Below are 21869 nucleotides of genomic sequence, written 5' to 3' on the forward strand. Positions count from 1 at the left end.
TTTACTAGCCATATTGGGAATCTGTAACTCTTGGCTGTCTTTTTCTGTTTATTTAAAAATTCCTTATTTGGTTTGTTCAATAGCTTTTCTGAAGTTTTTTATTTCTACTCAGTTTTCTTTTTTTTTAAACTACTTTATTGAGGTATCTTTGACATGTAAAAATAATATATATTTAAGGTGTACAACTTGATGTTTTGATAAATGTGTACATTGTGAAAAGATCACCACAGTCAACCTAAGTAACATATCCGTCCCATCTCCGTAGTTTGTGTGTGTGTGTGTGTGTGTGTGTGTGTGTGTGTGTGTGTGTGTGTTAAGAAGATTTAAGATCTATGTTCTTAGCAAATTTCAAGGATGCAATACAGCATTGTTAACTGTCATTACCATGCTGTACTTTAGGTCTTCAGAACTCATTCATCTTGCATAACTGAAACATTGTCCCCTTTGACCAACATCTCCTCATTTCCCCCACCCCCCCTCGGCACGTGGCAACCACTATTCTGCTCTCTGCTTCTATGAGTTTTACTATTTTAGGTCCCACATGTAAGCAAGATCATTCAGTATTTGTCTCTCTGTGTCTGGCTTATTTCACTCAGCATGATGTCCTTCAGGTTCATCTATGTTGTCACAAATGGCAGGATTCCCATCTTTGTTAAGACTAAATAATACCCCATTGTATGTACATACCACATTTTCTTTATCCATTCATTCATCAAGGGACCTTTAAGTTGTTTTCATATCTTGGCTATATTATGAATGATGCTACAATGAACGCAGGTATATACCTATTCGAGATCCAGATTTCATTTCCTTTGAGTATATACCCAGTAGTGAAATTGCTGGGTCATATACTAGTTATTTTTAATTTTTTGAGGAATCCCCATACAGCTTTTCATAATGCCTTTACCAATTTACATTTCCATCACCAGTGCATAAGGCTCCCTTTTCTCTACCTCCTCTCCCACTTATCTTTTTGATGATAACCATTCTAACAAATGTGAGTGATATCTCCTTGTGGTTTTGATTTGCATTTCCCTGATGGTAGTGATGGTGAACATCTTTTCATGTATCTTTTGGCCACTTGTATGTCTTTTTTTGAGAAATGTCTATCCAGGTCCTCTGGCCATTTTTTAAATTGGGTTATTTGGGATTTTTTTTTACTCTTGAGTTATATGAGTTTTTTAAAAATATATTTTGGATATTAACCCCTTGTCAGACATATGGTTTGCAAATATTTTCTTCCACTAGATAGGTTGGCTTTTCACTCTGTTGATTGTTTCCTTTGCTGTACAGAAGCTTTTTAGTTTGATGCAACTTCACTTATCAATTTTTGTCTTAGTTGCCTGTGCTTTTGCTGTCATGACCAAAGAATTGTTGCTAAGACCAGTGTCAAGGCGCTTTTTTCCTATGTTTTCTTCTAGTAGTTTTACAGTTTAAGGACTTATATTTAAGTCTTTCATCTATTTTGAGTTAATTTTTGGTACTTGGTGTGAGATAAGGGTACAGTTTAATTCTTCTGCATGTGGCTATCCGGTTTTCCTAATACCATTTATTGAAGAGACTATCTTTTCCCCATTGTGTGTTCTTGGCACCTTGTCAAAGATTAGTTGACTGTATAAGCACAGGTATATTTCCAGGCTCTTTATTCTGTTCCATTGGTCTATATGCCTGTTTCTGTCCCAGTAACATAGTGTATTGATTACTATAACTTTGTAATATAGTTTGAAATCAGGAAACGTGATGCCTCCAGCTTTGTTTTTCTTGTTCAGTTTCTGAGTTTGAAAGTATTCCCTCTTCTGTTTTTTGGAAGAGTTTAAGAAAGATTGGCATTAATTATTTTTAAAATATTTGGTAGAATTCACCCGTGAAGCCATCTGGTTCTGGGCTTTTCTTTGTCAGGAGGTTTTAGATTACCGCTTCAACATTTTTGTTTGTTATTGGCCTGAACTAGACAAAGGAGAACAAACTAAGCCCACAGTTAGCAGAGGAAAGAAATAATAAGAACTAGGGCAAAAACAAATCAAATAGAGAATAGAAAAACAATCGAAAAGATCAACTAAACTGAGAGTTTGTTTTTTGAAAAGAAGAAATTGACAAACCCTTAGCCAGACTGAGGGGGAAAAAAGGGAGAAAATGGAAATAAATAAAATCAGAAATGAAAGAGGAGACATTACAGTGGATGCTTCAGAAATTAAAAGGGTGATAGAGACTATTATGAACCATTATATGCCAAAAAATAGGATAACCTAGAAAAAATGAATAAATTCTCAGAAGCATATGACCTTTAAGACTGAATCTCAATTTTCATGCATTCATTTAATAAATATTTATTGAACATCTACCATGTATTAGGCAAATTTCTAGGTGTAACTAAGGATATAAAGCCCAAGGGACAAGAATTTGCTGTTGGGAATTTATCATATTATTAAGTTTCTACTGATTATATTGAGTTTCTACTGATTATAGTTGCAAGATATTTTAAGAACTAAGAGAATTTCCCCCAGTTCTGTAAATAGGTAATACATCTGTAGCGCTGGTTCTTAACCCCAGCTGTACTTTAGAGTCACCTGGAAGGCTTTATAAAAAATACAAATATCTGGGCTCCACTGAAGGCCAATTAAATTAGGATCTCTGGGGTTGGAGCCCTGCCATCAATAATTTTGTAAAAGCTCTCCAAATACTTTAATGTGTATCCAGTGCTAGAATTGCTGCTCTATTGGAGGGCATGATAGTGAAATGACGAGGTTTGTCTCCAGCTTTCTGAGAATTTAGAGGTTGGGGTTATGAAGAAAAGAAGATATTTTCTGATAAAGAGATTTCTTTATGTTTAACTTCCTCATTCAGGTTTTTATAGAATGACTTAATCTGCAGTGTGGGAGGAAGAGTCATGGACACCAGCATGTCAGGACATAAAAGTAGTGATTTCCTCTGTACTCCTGTGAGCCACAGCAATAACCTTTCTGTGTAGTTCTCCAGTTGTCTAGTATTACTCAAGATCAACCTTGCCCAAAGTGGCGAATAGACTTAGTGATTTCTGAAATTTTCTTCCATTCCATTATTAAGCTTATAGATATGACCCTTTAAACCTCCAGGTTGTTAGTGACTAACTAAGTTAATTCCCAGTGACTGGGGTGGTTTATGCAAATTCTCTGAGATCAACTTCCCCTCAATTTCATTAAATTCCTTAACCATAGAGTTTAACTTTCCACCTTCAATTCGGCATCTATAATTATCCCTGTCCCCCTAAAAAAAGAAAGACTTCCTTGAATTCTATTTCGTCCGTTTGATCCCAGTTTGTATCAATACAATAGAAGAGAGGAGTTTATCTAACTCTGTTTTGCTTAGTTTCAACCACTGGGGATGGGGGGTGCGGGATAAAGGGATGAAAGGGTGTGTGCCTGCGTGTGTGCGTGCGTGTGTGTTTGTGAGAGCGAGAGAGAGAGATTGAAATAAAAGAACACAAGATATTAAGAGAAAAAAAAAGAGAGAGATACCAGAATTACATACATTGGGGAATGGATACTTTACCTAGAGACAGAAAAAAATAAGTACAGAATGCTAAGTAACATCATATTTATGTGTGATCATCAGCTGAAGCCCATAACTACACATGCCAAGCTCAAATAGCTTCAGGGCCAAGCTGTACCTTGGCTTTGGGGTAGGACTCATTAGTCAAGATAGAGATCCTTTCCTATGGGAAACAGTCACCTATTTGGGAACCTGACTCTTAAGAAAAACCGTGTGTTTCATTGCCTCTGATAGAAACTTTATCCTATTTTGTGGATTATCCCCTTTAATCAAACTACTAATTTTGAATATTGACCCCACTCTTTTCTAGCTGTGTGATGTAGGATTAGGTTCTCAGTTTCTCTGGGATTTAGGTGGCTCATCTACGATGTCAAGTGGACAGTGCCTGGAACAGAATAGGTGTTCAATAAATGTTTATATTGAAAGAATGTCTAAGGCGCCCTTCAACTCCAAATCGAATGTGTGGCCCATTTTGCTGTTAGATAGGAAGAGGAGTCTAAAACTGCTCTGAATATGAATGGTTTTAAAGAAAAATGTTGTGATTCTCCAGGCCCTCATTTTGCAATGGACATCTGGGTGATACGGGCATATCGAAGAACTTTTGTCTCTAGCCAAAAGAATTCATAAATTCCCAGTTCCAGGGCTGTAAGGGGTGAGGTTGTGAGAGTCCTAGAGTTTCGTAATACACATTTTCCTCATGGGGAAGATGGAAAAGTTGGACTTGATGTTGCTAAAACACATTTGTTTTTATTCTCATTCTTTGCCTCTTTTGGCTACCGAGCAAATGTAAGATCATTTGCAAATCTTATGGCATGTGTGTATGTGTTATAAAGTACATGTCCCGAGCAAATGTAAGATCATTTGCAAATCTTATGGCATGTGTGTATGTGTTATAAAGTACATGTCCTTCCTGCTGGTGGATCTCTAGCCAAAGGCAGCAATCCCCCTGACCCCCACCCCTCGCCCTCTTTCAGAGGGAACAAATGCATTGCAGTGACAAATACAACTTTGAGTAAATATGTGAAAATAAACATGTCTGTAGAAAAGAGCCAAAGTTTCTTTCCTTTGGTAGCTATTTAGTTTCGTTGTAAACTTTTCATCTTTGGTTTATTGTAGAAAGATTTTAATTGGGTTTCAGGTTCAAAAATTAGAGCAAATACGAGGCCAAAAATTCTTTGTGACCTGAAATTATCCTTATAGCATTTCCTTCTGTTCTACTCCTTCCTTCCTTCCTTCCCTCCCTCCTTCCTTCCTTCCTTCCTTCCTTCCTTGCATTTCTCAATAAATGCTTGTGGAATGCTAACAGTAAACCATGCTTCGCTGGGCACTGGAACTCAGAGATCACACAGAGGGACTGCAAAGGAGAAAAGCAAGTAACCAAAAATACATTTTCTAAAAGTGAAAAGTATCCTGGGTGGCTGCAGGCCTGTGTCCTGATCCTTTCAACTGATGGCCGTGCTGCTGACTCTGTGCCTTTTCTCCTGATGAGCCCTCTTCCTACAACGCCTCCCACTGCCCATGCCCACAAACCCTCAGTGTTATTTAAAGTAACCTCCAGCAGTGGCCCCTAGTCTCACTTTGCTATATTTCTAAGGCACTATGTTTGCACCACTTTTAGTCACTTTTACCTAGCCTGGCTTGTGTTATAGTTATTAATAAGACCCTGTCCCCCACTAGACTGTCAGCACGATGGGCACAGGTTTTATCTTGCTTTTCTTTATGTCTCCCTGTTTTGCAAAGCAGGTACTCAGTCAATGCTGGGTGAATTGACCGAATGGACTATGGGGGCCAGTAACCTACTGCCGTACTTTAGGAAGCAGGAGCAGGGAGGGAAGGCTGTGTTTTGAATTCTCCTTTCTCCCATCACCCTCTTGGGACTTGTATGGCCCATACAGGACACCCCTCCTAAGATATCACCTTTGTAAGTTACTTCTGTCTCTCATCAGTCGGTCCCTTTGTCTAATACCTCCATATTTAGTATCCAGACCATGCCCATTAGCTGTTGATGCTACATTATACTGATATGTGTTCTATTTGGACTTGTGGATTATTTTACAACTAAATTATAGCTTTGAGAAGGGTCAGGGGAGTCCTCATTTTTGTACCTTTCACAATGCCTTGGCTTAGTACTGGTTCCGATTGGATGCTCAATAAATGTGTGAAGTGACTGTAGATCAGAAAGCATTCTACCAGAATTTGTGAACCAGAACGTCCTGCCCAGGGGCTCCTCTTCACTTTGAGATTGCGTGTTGTATGTTGTCTCATTAGATTATCTGAGCAGTCTGCTCGGGGCAGTTTCTGGTTTCATTAGAAGCTGGGCATGATCACTGTGGTTTCCAGTGTCTTGTTCTTGCCTTCTTCTCTTTTGATTACATGAGTGCCCTCCTCATTTTCATAACCCTAGCCGCTATTTGTGAGAACTCAATGCTTTGTTGTAGCATGTCTGTCTTTGAAGAATAGGCAGAGATATGTAAAATCATACTTGTTTGGGAAAAGAAATTGGCACTGGTTTTTCTAGTTGTAATTTAGAACATACCAGACATTCATAATAGCAAATAAACCAATTTGAAACTCACAGGACAAACTCCAAAATTCAGTCCGTAGTATCCTCATGTGTATCTATATTTTAATTGAACAGCTCTGCAGCCTCAAAGCTGCCGCTCAGGAATCTGTAAAAGTACAGTTCCCTATGGTCAAGAGAAGATCAAAGAACAGAGAAGATGTCATCTTAGAACGTTTTTCCTAAACCTATGTGGTTTCCATTTATACTGAATTTGGTCTACACATTAAGTTTTAGTAACTCTCTCTGTATACATAAATCAGAGTCTCCAAGCTGGCACAGCATTCAGAATGTTTTTATAATGAGAGATTAGTATAGAGCAGAAGTGTTGAATTGTAAAACTAATGTTACAAAAATATGTTACCTATGCCAAAGAAACACTTTCACGTCGAGGACTCAATTTATGGCACCGTTTTTCAGTGTGGGATTCCGTTACCCCTTCTTCTTTTTAAAATTGCTTTTAAAATTCAGCTTTCAGGCCAACTCTTCTTTTGGGTCCTTAGGCCACGTTAGAGCCCCTAGCAGATCAGGAAGAACTGGTGTGACACCAGGGTCTGGTCTGTTCCTCGCCAGCTCACCTACTGATGGATGACGCCTGGCCGCATGCCTCCTTGTTGTTTGCTGTATTATTACAACAGAAAGCATTTTCAAAAGCTACGTTTATCAAGTTGTCATAATAGTTTGGCTTGCATATCTATCTAGCGAGAAAAAATAAATAAATCTCTCCCTTAGCAGTAATCTGTTTGAGCCACGTGATACATCACATGCAGAAGAGGCAGTGCAAAACAAATAGGCATCCTATATGACATTCAGGGACCTTTCAACTAAATGCTTAAGAGGGGAGATATCTTTTATGCTTGCATTTGTAAGTCCCAAAGCACCAAAGACCTCTGTCTCCTTGTTTCAAAGGTACTTTTCCACTGGAGGTTGTATGTGTGTTGGGGATACATTACTCCTAGAATCTTGGCAGCTTTGTCTAATGAAGGAGCTTTAACCTTAAATGGAAAAAAACTGAAGTTTACCAGGAAGAAGGTCCAAGACACCTTTCACATTTAAGATCAGTTTTTCATAGGCAAGTGATACCAGATTAAACATTATTTGTTATGTAGACTCTTGTAAGTAAATTTCTTATTTGACATAGGTGGTTGTCTGGGAGTACGTGACTATTCAGGGGGGATCGGTGTGGGTAGAATGGGATTCATGTTCAGAGTCAATATACATTCATTAAATGTTTGTTAAAAATACTTCAAATCTATTAATGTTAATAAATAACTAGGGATGCATACTAGAACATCTCCAATCATTCAGAGATATATAATGAATATACAATATAAGCATAGTCATCTGTAGATACTTTTTTATTGAGATATAATTGACCATATAACATTGTGTAAGTGTAAGGCATGTGAGTTGATTTGATCCATGTATATATTGCAATATGATTATCACTTTAGCATTAGCTAATGCTTCTATCATGTCACATAATTATTCTTTCTTTTTTTGTAGTGGGAACAATTGAAATCTAGTCTCTCAGCAACTTTCAAGTTTACAATATAGTCTTGTTGTCTATAATCACTAGGCTGTGCATTAGATCTCCAAGACTTATTTATCTACTAGTTGCAAGTTCATACCCTTAAAGGACATCTCCCCAATTCCCATGCCTCCGAGGCCCTGGTAATCACCATTCTACTCTCTGTTTTTACGTAGTTACTTTTTTTTTTTTTTAAAGATTTATTGATTGATTGATTGATTGCTACGTTGGGTCTTCGTTTCTGTGCTAGGGCTTTCTCTAGTTGCGGCAAGCGGGGGCCACTCTTCATCGCGGTGCACGGGCCTCTCACTATCGTGGCCTCTCTTGTTGCGGAGCACGGGCTCCAGACGCGCAGGCTCAGTAGTTGTGGCTCACGGGCCCAGCTGCTCCGCGGCATGTGGGATCTTCCCAGACCAGGGCTCGAACCCATGTCCCCTGCATTAGGAGGCAGATTCTCAACCACTGTGCCACCAGGGAAGCCCCCATAGTTACTTTTTGAAGAAGGGACAGTGCTGAATCGACTCATCCTGTTGGGACCAAGTGCCACACAAAGTTTCCACATGAAAAAGGCTCATTTTGATTCTCATGAAAGACATTCTAAATTAGAATTAAATAATTATTTTAAACATGGAATAAAATGTAGAGCATTAAAGAATGACTTTTTTAAGCACAAGAGTGAGACAGAGAGAGATAAGGGGAAAATGAGAACTCGGGACTTAGGAGATGCACAGGGATGGCGTGTCTTCTAACTCCTTTTCTCTCCGTGCAAAGCAAGACCACCACTAACCATCTGTGGTGCACGGACTCCAGTTCTAGCCCCTAGGTTTTCAGCATCCAGTTTGACCCACAGATTAGGGTAGTGAGCATCTGAGGATAGCTTCACACACCGTGTCCGCAGGTTCGTATAGCTTCCTTTTTAATGGCCAAGTTCATTGGTATCAAGTTTTGTTTCCCGAAAGAAACTCTTACGATAATACGTCGTGGAACGTGAAAAGCAGCCCAGCAGTGCATTTGCACTTCGTTCTCTTGGGTGTTCTCAGAATTTGTTATTCCTCTTGAGGTCTTTGTAAAAAGCCCTAGAAATGGCGAAGTATTTTAACCGGCTCCTTAGGGACACCCTCCTGCACTATGGCTCCCGTGAGTACTGAAAGGCTCACTTGAAGTGAAGGAGGAAATCAGTGTTTCAGTACTCCGTGAAGCCCCGGCTGAGGCTCTCCATCTGCTGGGCTTGTCCAATTCATGGTCATTTTCAGACCCATGGTCTAAAGGACCCAGAGTCCTTCTGGCGTGAATTGCTGACATGGTTTTATGTCTGTTCTCTTGTAAAGAGCTCAGAGTGTCCTTTTGGATGACCACAACAGGAGAGAGAGATCAGTAGATGGACTGTCTTACTTCAGAATTCTTTGCCCGTGAGTCTGTATTTGAAAGGCAGGAGGTACTCAGAGAAATACAGTAACCTGTTCTTACTTAGCAGCACTCTTTGGTTTTTTGAAAATCAAAGGCAAAGCTTCATGAGCCTAATACAAGTGCAATTGTCCTTAAGAACTCTGGCATTTAATATACACATTTACCAGATTTTCTTGTAACGGTTCACTAACACGAAGGATGAATCTGGTTGTGTCACCAGAAGGATCTGTTTACTTAGAGAGGAGATGTGAAGAATTTTTAATTTAAATTGATGTATTTACCAGATCCTTTTTATTCTTAATGAGAGATGAATGAGTATACCTTCCTCTTTTAAAGATTTATGTAAGCAGGGGGGATAAAAGCCAACAAATGGCTAAAGCCTGCAAAGAGAGCTTTTAATTTTCCATGGCAATTCCTCTCTTCTAAGGTTGTTAAATTATGGTAATAGAAACTAAGATAACATTAGGATGTTAAGTATTGGAAGAGTTTGGATGGTTTGTTATGTGTTAATTGGAGACCGATAAAGTATGCTTCAAGCCTATACTAATCTCATTATAAGTGAATTAAAATAAATCACAAATGATAGCTTGATGTTGAGGTGATTTCCTTTTTTGAGAAAAGGAACTAAGTCAACGTTAATAAGTGACTGATTAGGAGTAAAGAGCTGATATAAATAAGGAAATTTCTGTACAAATTTGGTTTAAAGTATATTTTTATTTATATTTTGTTCTTTTATACTTGAACCAGTTTCTGATTCATTAATTGGTACAATATTTAACTCACTAAATATAGTCCTGTAACTGTTTCATAGTTTTCATTGAGCAGATGCATTTACTTAAATCCTTTGTCATTGGTGGCCTATAACTTTCCTCAGAAACCATTTTGGACTGAAATTTCTAATGTTTGTTTTCATTTCCAGAGGTGAATTTTATTTTGTTAAAATATGAAGAAAATCTTTCAGCTGTTTTATATTAACTGTTTTTTTAAGAATTTTTTTAAAAAACAGAAGAAAATATTTTTTACTGCATAATTCTCAGATGAGGCTTTTATGCCCAGATAAATGCCTTCAGTGAAGAAATTCATGCTCGGCAAGAGTTAGAGTCCTTGCAGTGGAATAGTCACTTTGTTACTTAAGTAAAATTGATATTCCGATTTAACAAACTTGAACTTTCAAGAAATACAAGCTTTTCTGCACTGAAGTTCTTTCACATTACATTCTACTGCCGAGTGTGGTTCTCTTGGAGATGTTCCCAATGTACAGTGTGTATCTAGATGTCATTTACTTACTGGCTTTACCAGAATTGAGAAGCAGGTTATGCACTGATGTGGAAAATAAGGTGCAGTTAACCCCCAGGCTCAGCCTCCAAGGTTTAATCTAGTGTTAGGATTTTCCACGTCTTGAGTACATCTTGTTCCTTTTGTATTATTATTGTTGTTGTATATGCTTTAGAGTTAGACACACCTGGGTTCCAATCCCTGGTTCTCTCTTTCCTGAGTCGGTATATGGCTTTCAGCCTCCTAGTCTTTCTCAACCTCAGTTTTCTTATCTATTAAGTGGGAATAATAAAGCCTTTCGGTTGTTGGAAAATTAGAGATAATGTGCACAGAATACCTAATACTGGACCAGATACCTATAGCAGACACTCAGTATATAGTAGACGTTAATATTAATATTATTGTCCACAATTTGATAGTGTCTTTTAATAACAAGGACTTTTCCAAACTCAAACATTACCACTTTACTATCATATTTCACTCAAATTAAATAAGCTCTCACTCAAAAAGTAATACAATACAGTGAAGGGAAGACTTAACTCAGGAGCAGAATTAAATTATTTGCAAATCAATATTAGGTGTTAGATAATTACAGGATGTACTTTGGAAATGGTGGCAAGTGTTTTTTTCTTTGCTATGTTTTGTGTTTGTTTGTTTTCTTAATAGTTTTATTTCTGCAGGAACCACTGATCAAAAAGTGGCTAAAGTCCAAATGAGATTGAAAGTAACAACATTTCTTTATATAGAATATGATACATTTATCTAAAATGAGGGTGATTTTGTAGTTTTGAAAAGTGCCAGCATTTGAAAGACAGCAAATCAGTGTGGGAACAGCAAATTGAAAGGGTGTACCTGTCTGCCTTATGATTGCCCATATAAACTTGGATTCTCTGGGATTGGGAGACTGGTGAGTGGGATAGAATTTTTTTTGAAGACATCAAATTGTAGATGGCAGGAACAAAGAGTCACATTTCCTGGGAATCAGAGAGTCTTCTTAAGGCTTATCTCGAGTGAGCGGTAACAGACAGACTCGGGATGACGATACTCCCCTGGAAGTCCAGCTCAACTTTTTTTTTGAGGGGGGTGGTGGTGAGTATAGCTGCTTTACAATGTTGTGTTAGTTTCTGTTGTACAACGAAGTGAATCAGCTATATGTATACATATATCCCCTCCCTCTTGGACCTCCCTCTCACCCCCTCCCCCATCCCACCCATCTAGGTCATCACAGAGCACCAAGCTGAGCTCCCTGTGCTATACAGCAGGTTCCCTCTAGCTATCTGTTTTACACATGGTAGTGTATACATGCCAGTCCTAATCTCCCAATTCATCCCACCCTTCCCATCCCCCACTGTGTCCACACGTCTGTTCTCTATGTCTGTGTCTCTATTCCTGCCCTGCAAATAGGTTCATCTGTACCACTTTTTTAGATTCCACATATATGCGTTATTATATGATATTTGTTCTTCTCTTTCTGACATACTTCACTCTGTATGACAGACTCTAGGTCCATCCACATCTCTACAAATGACCCAATTTCGTTCTTTTTTATGGCTGAGTAATGTTCCATTGTATATACGTACCACATCTTCTTTATCCATTCCTCTGTCGATGGACATTTAGGTTGTTTCCATGGCCTGGCTATTGTAAATAGTGCTGCAGTGAACAATGGGGTGCATGTGTCTTTGGGAATTATGGTTTTCTCAGGGTATGTGCCCAGTAATGGGATTGCTGAGTCATACTGTAGTTCTATTTTTAGTTTTTTAAGGAACCTCCATATTGTCCTCCATAGTGGCTGTATCAATTTACATTCCCACCAACAGTGCAAGAGGGTTCCCTTTTCTCCACACTCTCTCCAGCATTTATTGTTTGTAGATGTTTTGATGATGGCCATTCTGACCAGTGTGATACCTCATTGTAGTTTTGATTTTCATTTCTCTAATAATTAGTGATGTTGAGCATCTTTTCATGTGCTTCTTGGCCATCTGTATGTCTTCTTGGGAGAAATGTCTATTTAGGTCTTCCACCCATTTTTTGATTGGGTTGTTTGTTTTTTTTTATATTGAGCTGCATTAGCTGTTTATATATTTTGGAAATTAGTCCAAATATTTTCTCCAATTCTGAGGGTTGTCTTTTCGTCTTCTTTATGCTTTCCTTTGCTGTGCAAAAGCTTTTAAGTTTCTTTAGGTCCCATTTGTGTATTTTTGTTTTTATTTTCATACTCAAAGAGGTGGGTCAAAAAAGATCTTGCTGTGATTTACGTCAAAGAGTGTTTTTTCATATGTTTCCCTCTAAGAGTTTTATAGTGTCAGGCCTTACATTTAGGTCTTTAATCCGTTTTGAGTTTATTTTTGTGTATGGTGTTAGGGAGTGTTCTAATTTCATTCTTTTACATGTAGCTGTCCAGTTTTCCCAGCAGCACTTATTGAAGAGACTGTCTTTTCTCCATTGTATATCCTTGCCTCCTTTGTCATAGATTAGGTAAGCATAGGTGCATGGGTTTATCTGTGGGCTTTCTATCCTCTTCCATTGATCTATATTTCTGTTTTTGTGCCAGTACCATACTGTCTTGATTACTGTAGCTTTGTAATATAGTCTGAAGTCAGAGAGCCTGATTCCTCCAGCTCCGTTTTTCTTTCTCAAGATTGCTTTGGCTACTCGGGGTCTTTTGTGTTTCCATACAAATTGTAAAATGTTTTGTTCTAGTTCTGTGAAAAATGACATTGGTAGTTTGATAGGGATTGCACTGAATCTGTAGATTGCTTTGGGTAGTATTGTCATTTTCACAATGTTGATTCTTCCAATCCAAGAACATGGTATATCTCTCCATCTGTTTGTGTCATCTTTGACTTCTTTCATCAGTGTTTTATAGTTTTCTGCATACAGGTCTTTTGCCTCCTTAGGTAGGTTTATTCCTAGGTATTTTATTCTTTTTGTTGTGGTGGTAGATGGGAGTGTTTCCTTAATTTCTCCTTCAGATTTTTCATCATCAGTGGATAGGAATGCAAGAGATTTCTGTGCATTTATTTTTCACCCTGCAACTTTACCAAATTCATTGATTAACTCTACTAGTTTTCTGGTGGCATCTTTAGGATTTTCTATGTATAGTATCATGTCATCTGCAAACAGTGACAGTTTTACTTCTTCTTTTCCGATTTGGATTCCTTTTATTTCTTTTTCTTCTATGATTGCCATGGCTAGGTCTTCCAAAACTATGTTGGATAATAGTGGTGAGAGTGGGCATCCTTGTCTTGTTCCTGATCTTAGAGGAAATGCTTTCAGTTTTTCACCATTGTGAATGATGTTTGCTGTGGGTGTCTCATATATGGCCTTCATTATGTTGAGGTAGGTTCCCTCTATGCCCACTTTCTGGAGGGTTTTTATCATAAATGGGTGTTGAATTTTGTCAAAAGCTTTTTCTGCATCTATTGAGATGATCATATGGTTTTTATTCTTTAATTTGTTAATATGGTGTATCACATTGATTGATTTGCTTATATTGAAGAATCTTTGCATCTCTGGGATAAATCCCACTTGATCATGGCGTATGATCCTTTTAATGTGTTGTTGGATTCTGTTTGCTAGAATTTTGTTGAGGACTTTTGTGTCTATGTTCATCAGTGATATTGGTCTGTAATTTTCTTTTTTGTGATATCTTTGTCTGGTTTTGGTATCAGGGTGATGGTGGCCTTGTAGAGCGAGTTTGGCAGTTTTCCTCCCTCTGCAATTTTTTTGGAAGACTTTGAGAAGGATAGGTGTTAGCTCTTCTCTAAATGTTTGTTAGAATTCACTTGTGAAGCCATCTGGTCCTGGACTTTTATTTCATGGAAGATTTTTGATAACACTTTCAATTTCATTACTTGCAATTGGTCTGTTTATATTTTCTAATTCTTCCTGGCTCAGTCTTGGAAAGTTGTACCTTTCCAAGAATTGTCCATTTCCTCCAGGTTGTCCATTTTATTTGCATATAGTTGCTTGTAGTAGTCTCTCGCGATCCTTTGTATTTCTGCTGTGTCAGTTGTAATTTCTCCTTTTTCATTTCTAATTTTATTGATTTGAGTCCTCACCATTTTTTTCTTGATGAGTCTGGCTAAAAGTTTACCAATTTTGTTTATCTTCTCAAAGAACCAGCTTTTAGTTTTATTTTCTTTGCTATTGTTTTCCTTGTTTCTATTTCATTTATTTCTGCTCTGATCTTTATGATTTCTTTCCCTTCAGTTATTTTGTTGTTTGTCGTCTTCTTTCTCTAGTTCCTTTAAGTGTAAGGTTAGATTTTTTTGGGGGGGGCATTTTTCTTGTTTCTTGAGGTGAGATTGAATTGCTACAAACTTCCCTCTTAGAACTGCTTTTTCTGCGTCTCATAGGTTTTGGGCTGTCGTGTTTTCATTGTCATTTGTTTCTATGTATTTTTTAATTTCCTCTTTGATGTCCTCAGTGATTTCTTGGTTATTTAGTAGTGTATTGTTTAGCCTGCATGTGTTTGTGTATTTTACAGTTTTTTTTCCCTGTAATTGATTTCTAATCTCATAGCATTGTGGTCAGAAAAGATGCTTGATACAATTTCAATTTTCTTAAATTTTCCGAGGCTTGATTTGTGCCCCAAGATGTGATCTATCCTGGAGAGTGTTCCATGTGCATGTGAGAACAACTGCCACTTTCAGGTGGAAAGTCCTATAAACATCAATTAAATCTATCTGGTCTTATGTGTCATTTAAAGCTTGTGTTTCCTTATTTATTTTCTGTCTGGATGCTCTGTCCATTGGTGTAAGTGGGGTGTTAAAGTCCCCCATTTTTATTGTGTTACTGTAGATTTCCCCTTTTATGGCTGTTAGCTTTTGCCTTATGTATTGAGATGCTCCTATATTGGGTGTATAAATATTTATGATTGTTATATCTTCTTCTTGGATTGATGCTTTGATCATTATGTAGTGTCTTTTTGTCTCTTGTAACAATCTTTATTTTAAAATCTATCTTGTCTGATGTCAGTATTGCTATTCCAGCTTTCTTTTGATTTCCATTTTCATGGAATATCTTTTTCCATCCCTTCACTTTTAGTCTGTATGTGTCCCTAGGTCTGAAGTGGGTCTCCTATAGACAGCCTATAGACGGGTCTTGTTTTTGTATCCATTCAGCCAGTCTGTGTGTTTTGGTTGGAGCATTTAATGCATGTACATTAAAGGTAATTATCAATATGTATGTTCCTATTACCATTTTGTTAATTGTTTTGGGTTTGTTTTTGTGGGTCTTTTTCTTCTCTTGTGTTTCCTGCCTAGAGAAGTTCCTTTAGCATTTCTTGTAAAGTTGGTTTGGTGGTACTGAGTTCTCTTAGCTTTTGCTTTTCTGTAAAGCTTTTGATTTCTCCATCGAATCTGAATGAGATCCTTGCTGGGAGAGTAATCTTGGTTGTGGGTTTTTTCCTTTCATCACTTTATATATGTCCTGCCACTCCCTTCTGGCCTGCAGAGTTTCTGCTGAAAAATCAGCTGATAACCTTATGGGGATCCCCTTGTATGTTATTTGTTGCTTTTCCCTTGCTGCTTTTAATATTTTTCTTGTATTTAATTTTTGTTAGTTTGATTAATATGTGTCTCAGCATGTCTCTCCTTGAGTTTATCCTGCCTGGGACTCTGCAGTTCATGGACTTGGATGGGTATTTCCCTTTTCATGTTAGGGAAGTTTTTGACTATAATCTCTACAAATATTTTCTCAGACCCTTTCTCCTTCTGTTCTTCTTCTGGGGCCCCTGTAGTTCGAATGTTGGTGCGTTTAATGTTGTCCCAGAGATCTCTGAGACTGTCATCATTTCTTTTCACTCTTTTTTCTTTATTCTGCTCTTCAGCAGTTATTTCCACCATTCTGTCTTCCAGCTCACTTATTTGTTCTTCTGCTTCAGTTATTCTGCTATTGATTCCTTCTAGTGTATTTTTCATTTCAGTTATTGTGCTGTTCCTCACTGTTTGTTTGTTCTTTAGTTCTTCTAGGTCCTTGTTAATCATTTCTTGTATTTTCTCAATCTGTGCCTCCATTCTACTTCCAAGATTTTGGATCATCTTTACTATCATTACTCTGAATTCTTTTTCAGGTAGGTTGCCTATTTCCTCTTCATTTATTTGGTCTTGTATTTGATGTTTACTCCTTCGTCTGTAACATATTTTTTTTGTCTCATTTTTTTGATGGGTGGGGCTGTGTTCCTGTCTTACTGCTTGTTTGGCCTGAGGCATCCAGCACTGGAGTTTGCAGGCAGTTGGGTAGAGCGGGCTCTTGGTGCCGAGATGAGGACCTCTGGGAGACCTCACACTGATCAGTATTACCTGGGGTCTGAGGTTCTCTGTTAATCCAGTGGTTTGGACTCCATGCTCCCACCACAGGAGCTCAGGCCCAACCCCTGGCCTGGAAACCAAGATTCCGCAAGCTGCGCAGCATGGCAAAAAAAAAGAAAGGCAACAAACAAAACGGAGCAGAACAATAACAAAGAATAAAAATAAAATAAAATTAGAAAAATAAAAAATGTATTACAAAAAATAAAAATATAAGTGAAACAACAGAAAAAGGCAAAACAGAACCACAACAGCCAAAACAAAACCCCGAAAAGGCCTTGGTGGGCGTCGGAGGGGTAGGCAAGGGAGGGCGGGGCTGAGGATCAGGAACTGTGCAGCCAGAAAAGGCCCTGGGGGTGGGGTGGGGGGCGGGGCTTAGGCTCAGCATGGCCAGAGGGGGCCCTGGAGGATGGCGGTTCAGGCCCGGGACCTCAGCAGGCTCGCCAGGCCCGAGTTGGGGGGGGAAACACTATCCACATTCCCCTCTGATCCCCTGATCCCCTGAAGGTCTCTCCCTGTCCCTGCTAATCCCCAGTCTGTGGGTGGGCCCCTCCTAGCATGGGAACCCCTCTCCTCCCCCACTGCCGTTTGTTTTTGTTTTGTTTTTGCTAAATGAGAAGCATTTAATTCAATCTTTTACATTATATACTTACTTTTCCTATTACCCAAGGATGCTTTTTTTAAATTATTGAACTATAGTTGATTTACAATATTGTGTTAGTTTCAGGCATACATCAAAGTGATTCAGATATCTGTATTTATATATCTATATATCTCTATCTATCTATCTATATATATGTATTCTTTTTCAGGTTCTTTTCCATTGTACGTTATTACAAGCTACTGAATATAGTTCCCTGTGCTATACAGTAAAACCTTGTTGTTTATCTATTTTATATATAGTAGTGTGTATATGTTAATCCCAAACTCGTAATTTGTCCTCCCCCGCCTTTCCCCTTTGGTAACTGTAAGTTTGTTTTCTATATTTGTGAGTCTGTTTCTGTTTTGTAAATAAGTTTAATTATATTATTTTTTTAGATTCCATATATAAGTGCTATCATATACTATTTGTCTTTATTTGACTTACTTCACTTAGTATGATAATCTCTAGGTCCATCTCAAGGATGCTTTTAGAACATACGTAGTAGGTATTCATAGTTTAAAATATCTGGGAAAAGGCTCATTTAAATTATCGAACTAGATGTTTTTCTGCTTTTTAATTTTTTTAGTAAGCATTATCTCTAATAACCCCATTGACGTTTGGATAGAACTTTCGTGAGTTATCTCAGTTGGTGATAACAACTTTAGGCACTGCCATTTCCATATACAGTGATATCCGGTTGACAGATGAGGAAGCAAAAACCCTGAGAGGACAAGAGGCTTATGCAAGCGGAAGAGCAAAGTCTATGACTCAGATTGTCAAACTCCTAATTCAGATGTGTTTCCATTATTCCTTTCAGGGAGATAAGGTTAGGAAAAGAAAATAAAAGGAGGGTGAAAAACATAGCATTTTAAGGTCTTCATGATTAATGCCGGAGTTCACTTTTTTAAGGCAATAAGTCATCATTGGATCTCCTTTGTTTTAAAACCTTCAGTGGTTCCCCTCTGCCTATTGCAAAGTTCACAGTTAGAAGGCTTTTTTTAATCTCTTTCAGTTCCCCACATACACCCAAAACTACACAACCAAACTGCTTGAAAATGTACAAACACACCTTATCTTTTCATTCCTCTATTCCTTTGCCTATGGTTTCTTCTCCACATATCCTTCACCCTCTTTTAATATCTATTATATTTTTACATCTATTACATAATTAATTTATTTGTTAAATGTCTATATAATGCTTACTATGTGTGAGGCACTGTTTGAAGTGCTTCACAAATATTAACTCAGTTACTCCTCATAATAATCTCAGGAGATAAGTAATGTTATCCCATTTTACAGATGACAAAACTGAGGTATAGAAACTAAGGAATCAGGATTCCAGAAAGAAGATTCTGCATTCAAACTGGGTACTCTCAACCACTACAGTATGTCACATATGCACTAGGAATTTCAAAATTGAAAAACATATCACATTCAGCCAACACTGATGTCTACATGGCATGCTACCAAAGGCCTCCAGGCCATAGCATTAATTACCTTGTAAATTTACCATCAACTGGAGCCTAGCTCTCATCTTTTTAAACTCAGAAACCTGATATTTTTCAGCAATCACACCAAGAACAAATCCTTCTCTTGGAGGTGGGCTCGCAATGACTTGGCCTGTGAGGTTAATATTTCAAGTTAAAATGCCAATTTATTAACTTACAGTGAAAAGTAGAACTGTCCATAACATGGACCATTCCCATGTCAGCATGACCAGCGCCTCTGCCTCTTAGCAGTCATGTAAAAACAGACCACTCTTGGCAAATTGCTTCGATCAACATGGCATTGAAATGAGGGATATTTCTGGGATGAGCAAAAAATTCACTGGCATCAACTAGGTTAGTGTGAGGCATCTGGACTGTGATAGCAACAGCCTAGCCAAGGGGATCGGGAGGACGTGAAGTTCATTGGCCCTTAGCCTGGGACATTGCTGGGCTGGGCACTGGCAACCTAGTATCTCTTCCATTCTCCTTTTTTTCTCTGATTCTGGCCAGCCCTTTTTTTCCTTTGTTACATTCTACTGTTGAGTGCATATTAATATAGTCAATCTGGTTACAGTCAAGTCTTCAAGCCTGGGACCTTTCTACCTCTCTAAGATAGCCTTTGTGTACTTGTCTTTTCAGATGACATTTTTCTTTTTGATGACGTTCTTGAGACCTAACACAAATACTATCTAGCATTTTTTACACTGAATTATATGAATAATTTTCTTAATAACGAAGACCAAGTCATGCTCATTCTTCTTTGTATTCCCAGAAGTAAATGTATTGCCCAGTATATAATAGGAGCTCAATGGGAGTGCGCTGAACAAACAAGTGAATTAGGGGGCAGTAGAGCATCATGGTTATGAGTGTAAGCTCTGAATGGCTCAGTTTCAAATCTCAGCTCTACTGCTTAATAGTTGTGTGATTTTGGCAAGTTACTTAACCTCCCTAAGCTTCCATTTTCTCTTCTGTAAAATGGGTATAATGATAGTACCCTGTCTCCCAGTGTTCTTGAGAAGAGTAAATAAATTAATACATATAACAAACTTAGAAATATGCCTGGAATTCCATAACTATTAGTTATTAGTATGATCATTCTCTCAGAATTTCATATTTTACTTGTTTTTTTATAAGTGTGACTTATTTTGAAAGAGCAGAGTACTGCTGTTCTTAAGTGTCATCATTGAACAGTTAATAAAAAATTGATTGTTTTTGTTCACAAAAGTTCAGTAAAATGGAAACTCCCATGTATTGCTGGTGGGAGTATGCAATGGTACAACCTTTATGGAATGCAATTTGGCAATATTTATCAAGAGCTTTATAAAAGTTCATTCCCGTTAGTGCTGTAATTCCCCTTCTAGAAACTTATCTCTCCTAAAGACATAGTCAGAAACTTGGATAAAACATATGCATGGACACGGTTTATCACACGATCACTTATCAAACCCCAAGTTAGAAACTACTTAAATGACAAGAAATGGAAGAATGATTACACAAGTTATATCATTTGATGGAATAGTATGTAGCTCTCAAAAGGATGTCTTTAAAGTTATTTAGTAGTGTGGAAAAATACCTCCAAAAATTTTTAAATTTTTATTTTAAGCTATGAAATTGTATAAGTGATGTTATTTCCTCTGCACCAGAAAGAAATTAATAAATCAAAATAATAGTGATTATCTTTAGATGAGACAGCTATGGGGGATTTTTGTTCTTTTGCGTCGTCTTTCTTTTCTAAAACCTCCACAGTGAGGATATACTTTAGAAATGAAGATAATTCTTTAAGAATTATGACTTTCATATTCTTAGATGTGTAATTTTAAAAGCCATGTTGAATGTTAAGTCCAATTTTTATCATATTCTAAATGTAAGCTCTATCATATTAGTGAAACCTATCTTTAGTTTTATACCAGAAATAATTAAGAGAGGATTCATTTAATATTAATATTTTTCAGAAAACCTTGCATTAAATCTATTTGATTAAATAAGAACTCACTATAAGTACTTACTTTGACAACTTTTGAAGCAAAATTAATGCTTAGTTTCAACCCTCATAGAGAAATCAATTTATGTATACAACTCCTTTAGATCTGCTCAATTTAACATTTGATAGTAATTCCTCTCAGAGCATACTCAGAAGAAAAGAGAGGCTTTTACATTGGTATTGAGAGGAAATGGTTTTTATAACAAAACAGTTAAAATTTTGGGCTCTTCATAGGTAGTAATGAGTTGTTGTTTTTTTTTCTAGGAGCTGTGAGGGAAGAAATATCCGATATAGAACATGCAGTAATGTGGTAAGTATTAAGGTTCTATGATTATGATAAGGTATTTTTTTTAAATTTAATTTTATTTATTTTTTTATACAGCAGGTTTTTATTAGTCATCCATTTTATACACATCAGTGTATACATGTCAATCCCAATCTCCCAATTCATCCCACCACCACCCCCACCCCCATGCCGCTTTCCCCCCTTGGTGTCCATACGTTTGTTCTCTGCATCTGTGTCTCAATTTCTGCCCTGCAAACCGGTTCATCTGTACCATTTTCTAGGTTCCACATATATGTGTTAATATACGATATTTGTTTTTCTCTTTCTGACTTACTTCACTCTGTATGACAGTCTCTAGATGCATCCACGACTCAACAAATGACCCAATTTCGTTCCTTTTCATGGCTGAGTAATATTCCATTGTATATATGTACCACATCTTCTTCATCCATTCGTCTGTCAATGGGCATTTAGGTTGCTTCCATGACCTGGCTATTGTAAATAGTGCTGCAATGAACATTGGGGTGCATGTGTCTTTTTGAACTATGGTTTTCTCTGGGTATATGCCCAGTAGTGGGATTGCAGGGTCATATGGTAATTCTATTTTTAGTTTTTTAAGGAACCTCCATACTGTTCTCCATAGTGGCTGTATCAATTTACATTCCCACCAACAGTGCAAGAGGGTTCCCTTGTCTCCACACCCTCTCCAGCATTTGTTGTTTGTAGATTTTCTGATGATGCCCATGTAACTGCTATGAAGTGATACCTCATTGTAGTTTTGATTTTCATTTCTCTAATAATTAGTGATGTTGAGCAGCTTTTCATGTGCTTTTTGGCCATCTGTATGTCTTCTTTGC

The 21869-nt window shown here is 37.6% G+C and overlaps 1 protein-coding gene across 3 annotated transcripts in view; it reads left to right on the forward strand.

The window, feature by feature from the left end:
- ADAMTSL1 (ADAMTS like 1) overlaps positions 1-21869 on the forward strand; it is a 465052-nt gene that overhangs the window by 40480 nt on the left and 402703 nt on the right. For all 3 annotated transcript variants that reach the window (XM_061200460.1, XM_061200461.1, XM_061200463.1), the window contains exon 3: positions 20991-21036. In XM_061200460.1, coding sequence (XP_061056443.1) covers positions 20991-21036 — 46 coding nt within the window. The remainder of the gene's footprint in view (positions 1-20990; positions 21037-21869) is intronic.

Source organism: Eubalaena glacialis, chromosome 9 (assembly GCF_028564815.1).
Source record: "Eubalaena glacialis isolate mEubGla1 chromosome 9, mEubGla1.1.hap2.+ XY, whole genome shotgun sequence".
Taxonomy (NCBI): Eukaryota; Metazoa; Chordata; class Mammalia; order Artiodactyla; family Balaenidae; genus Eubalaena; species Eubalaena glacialis.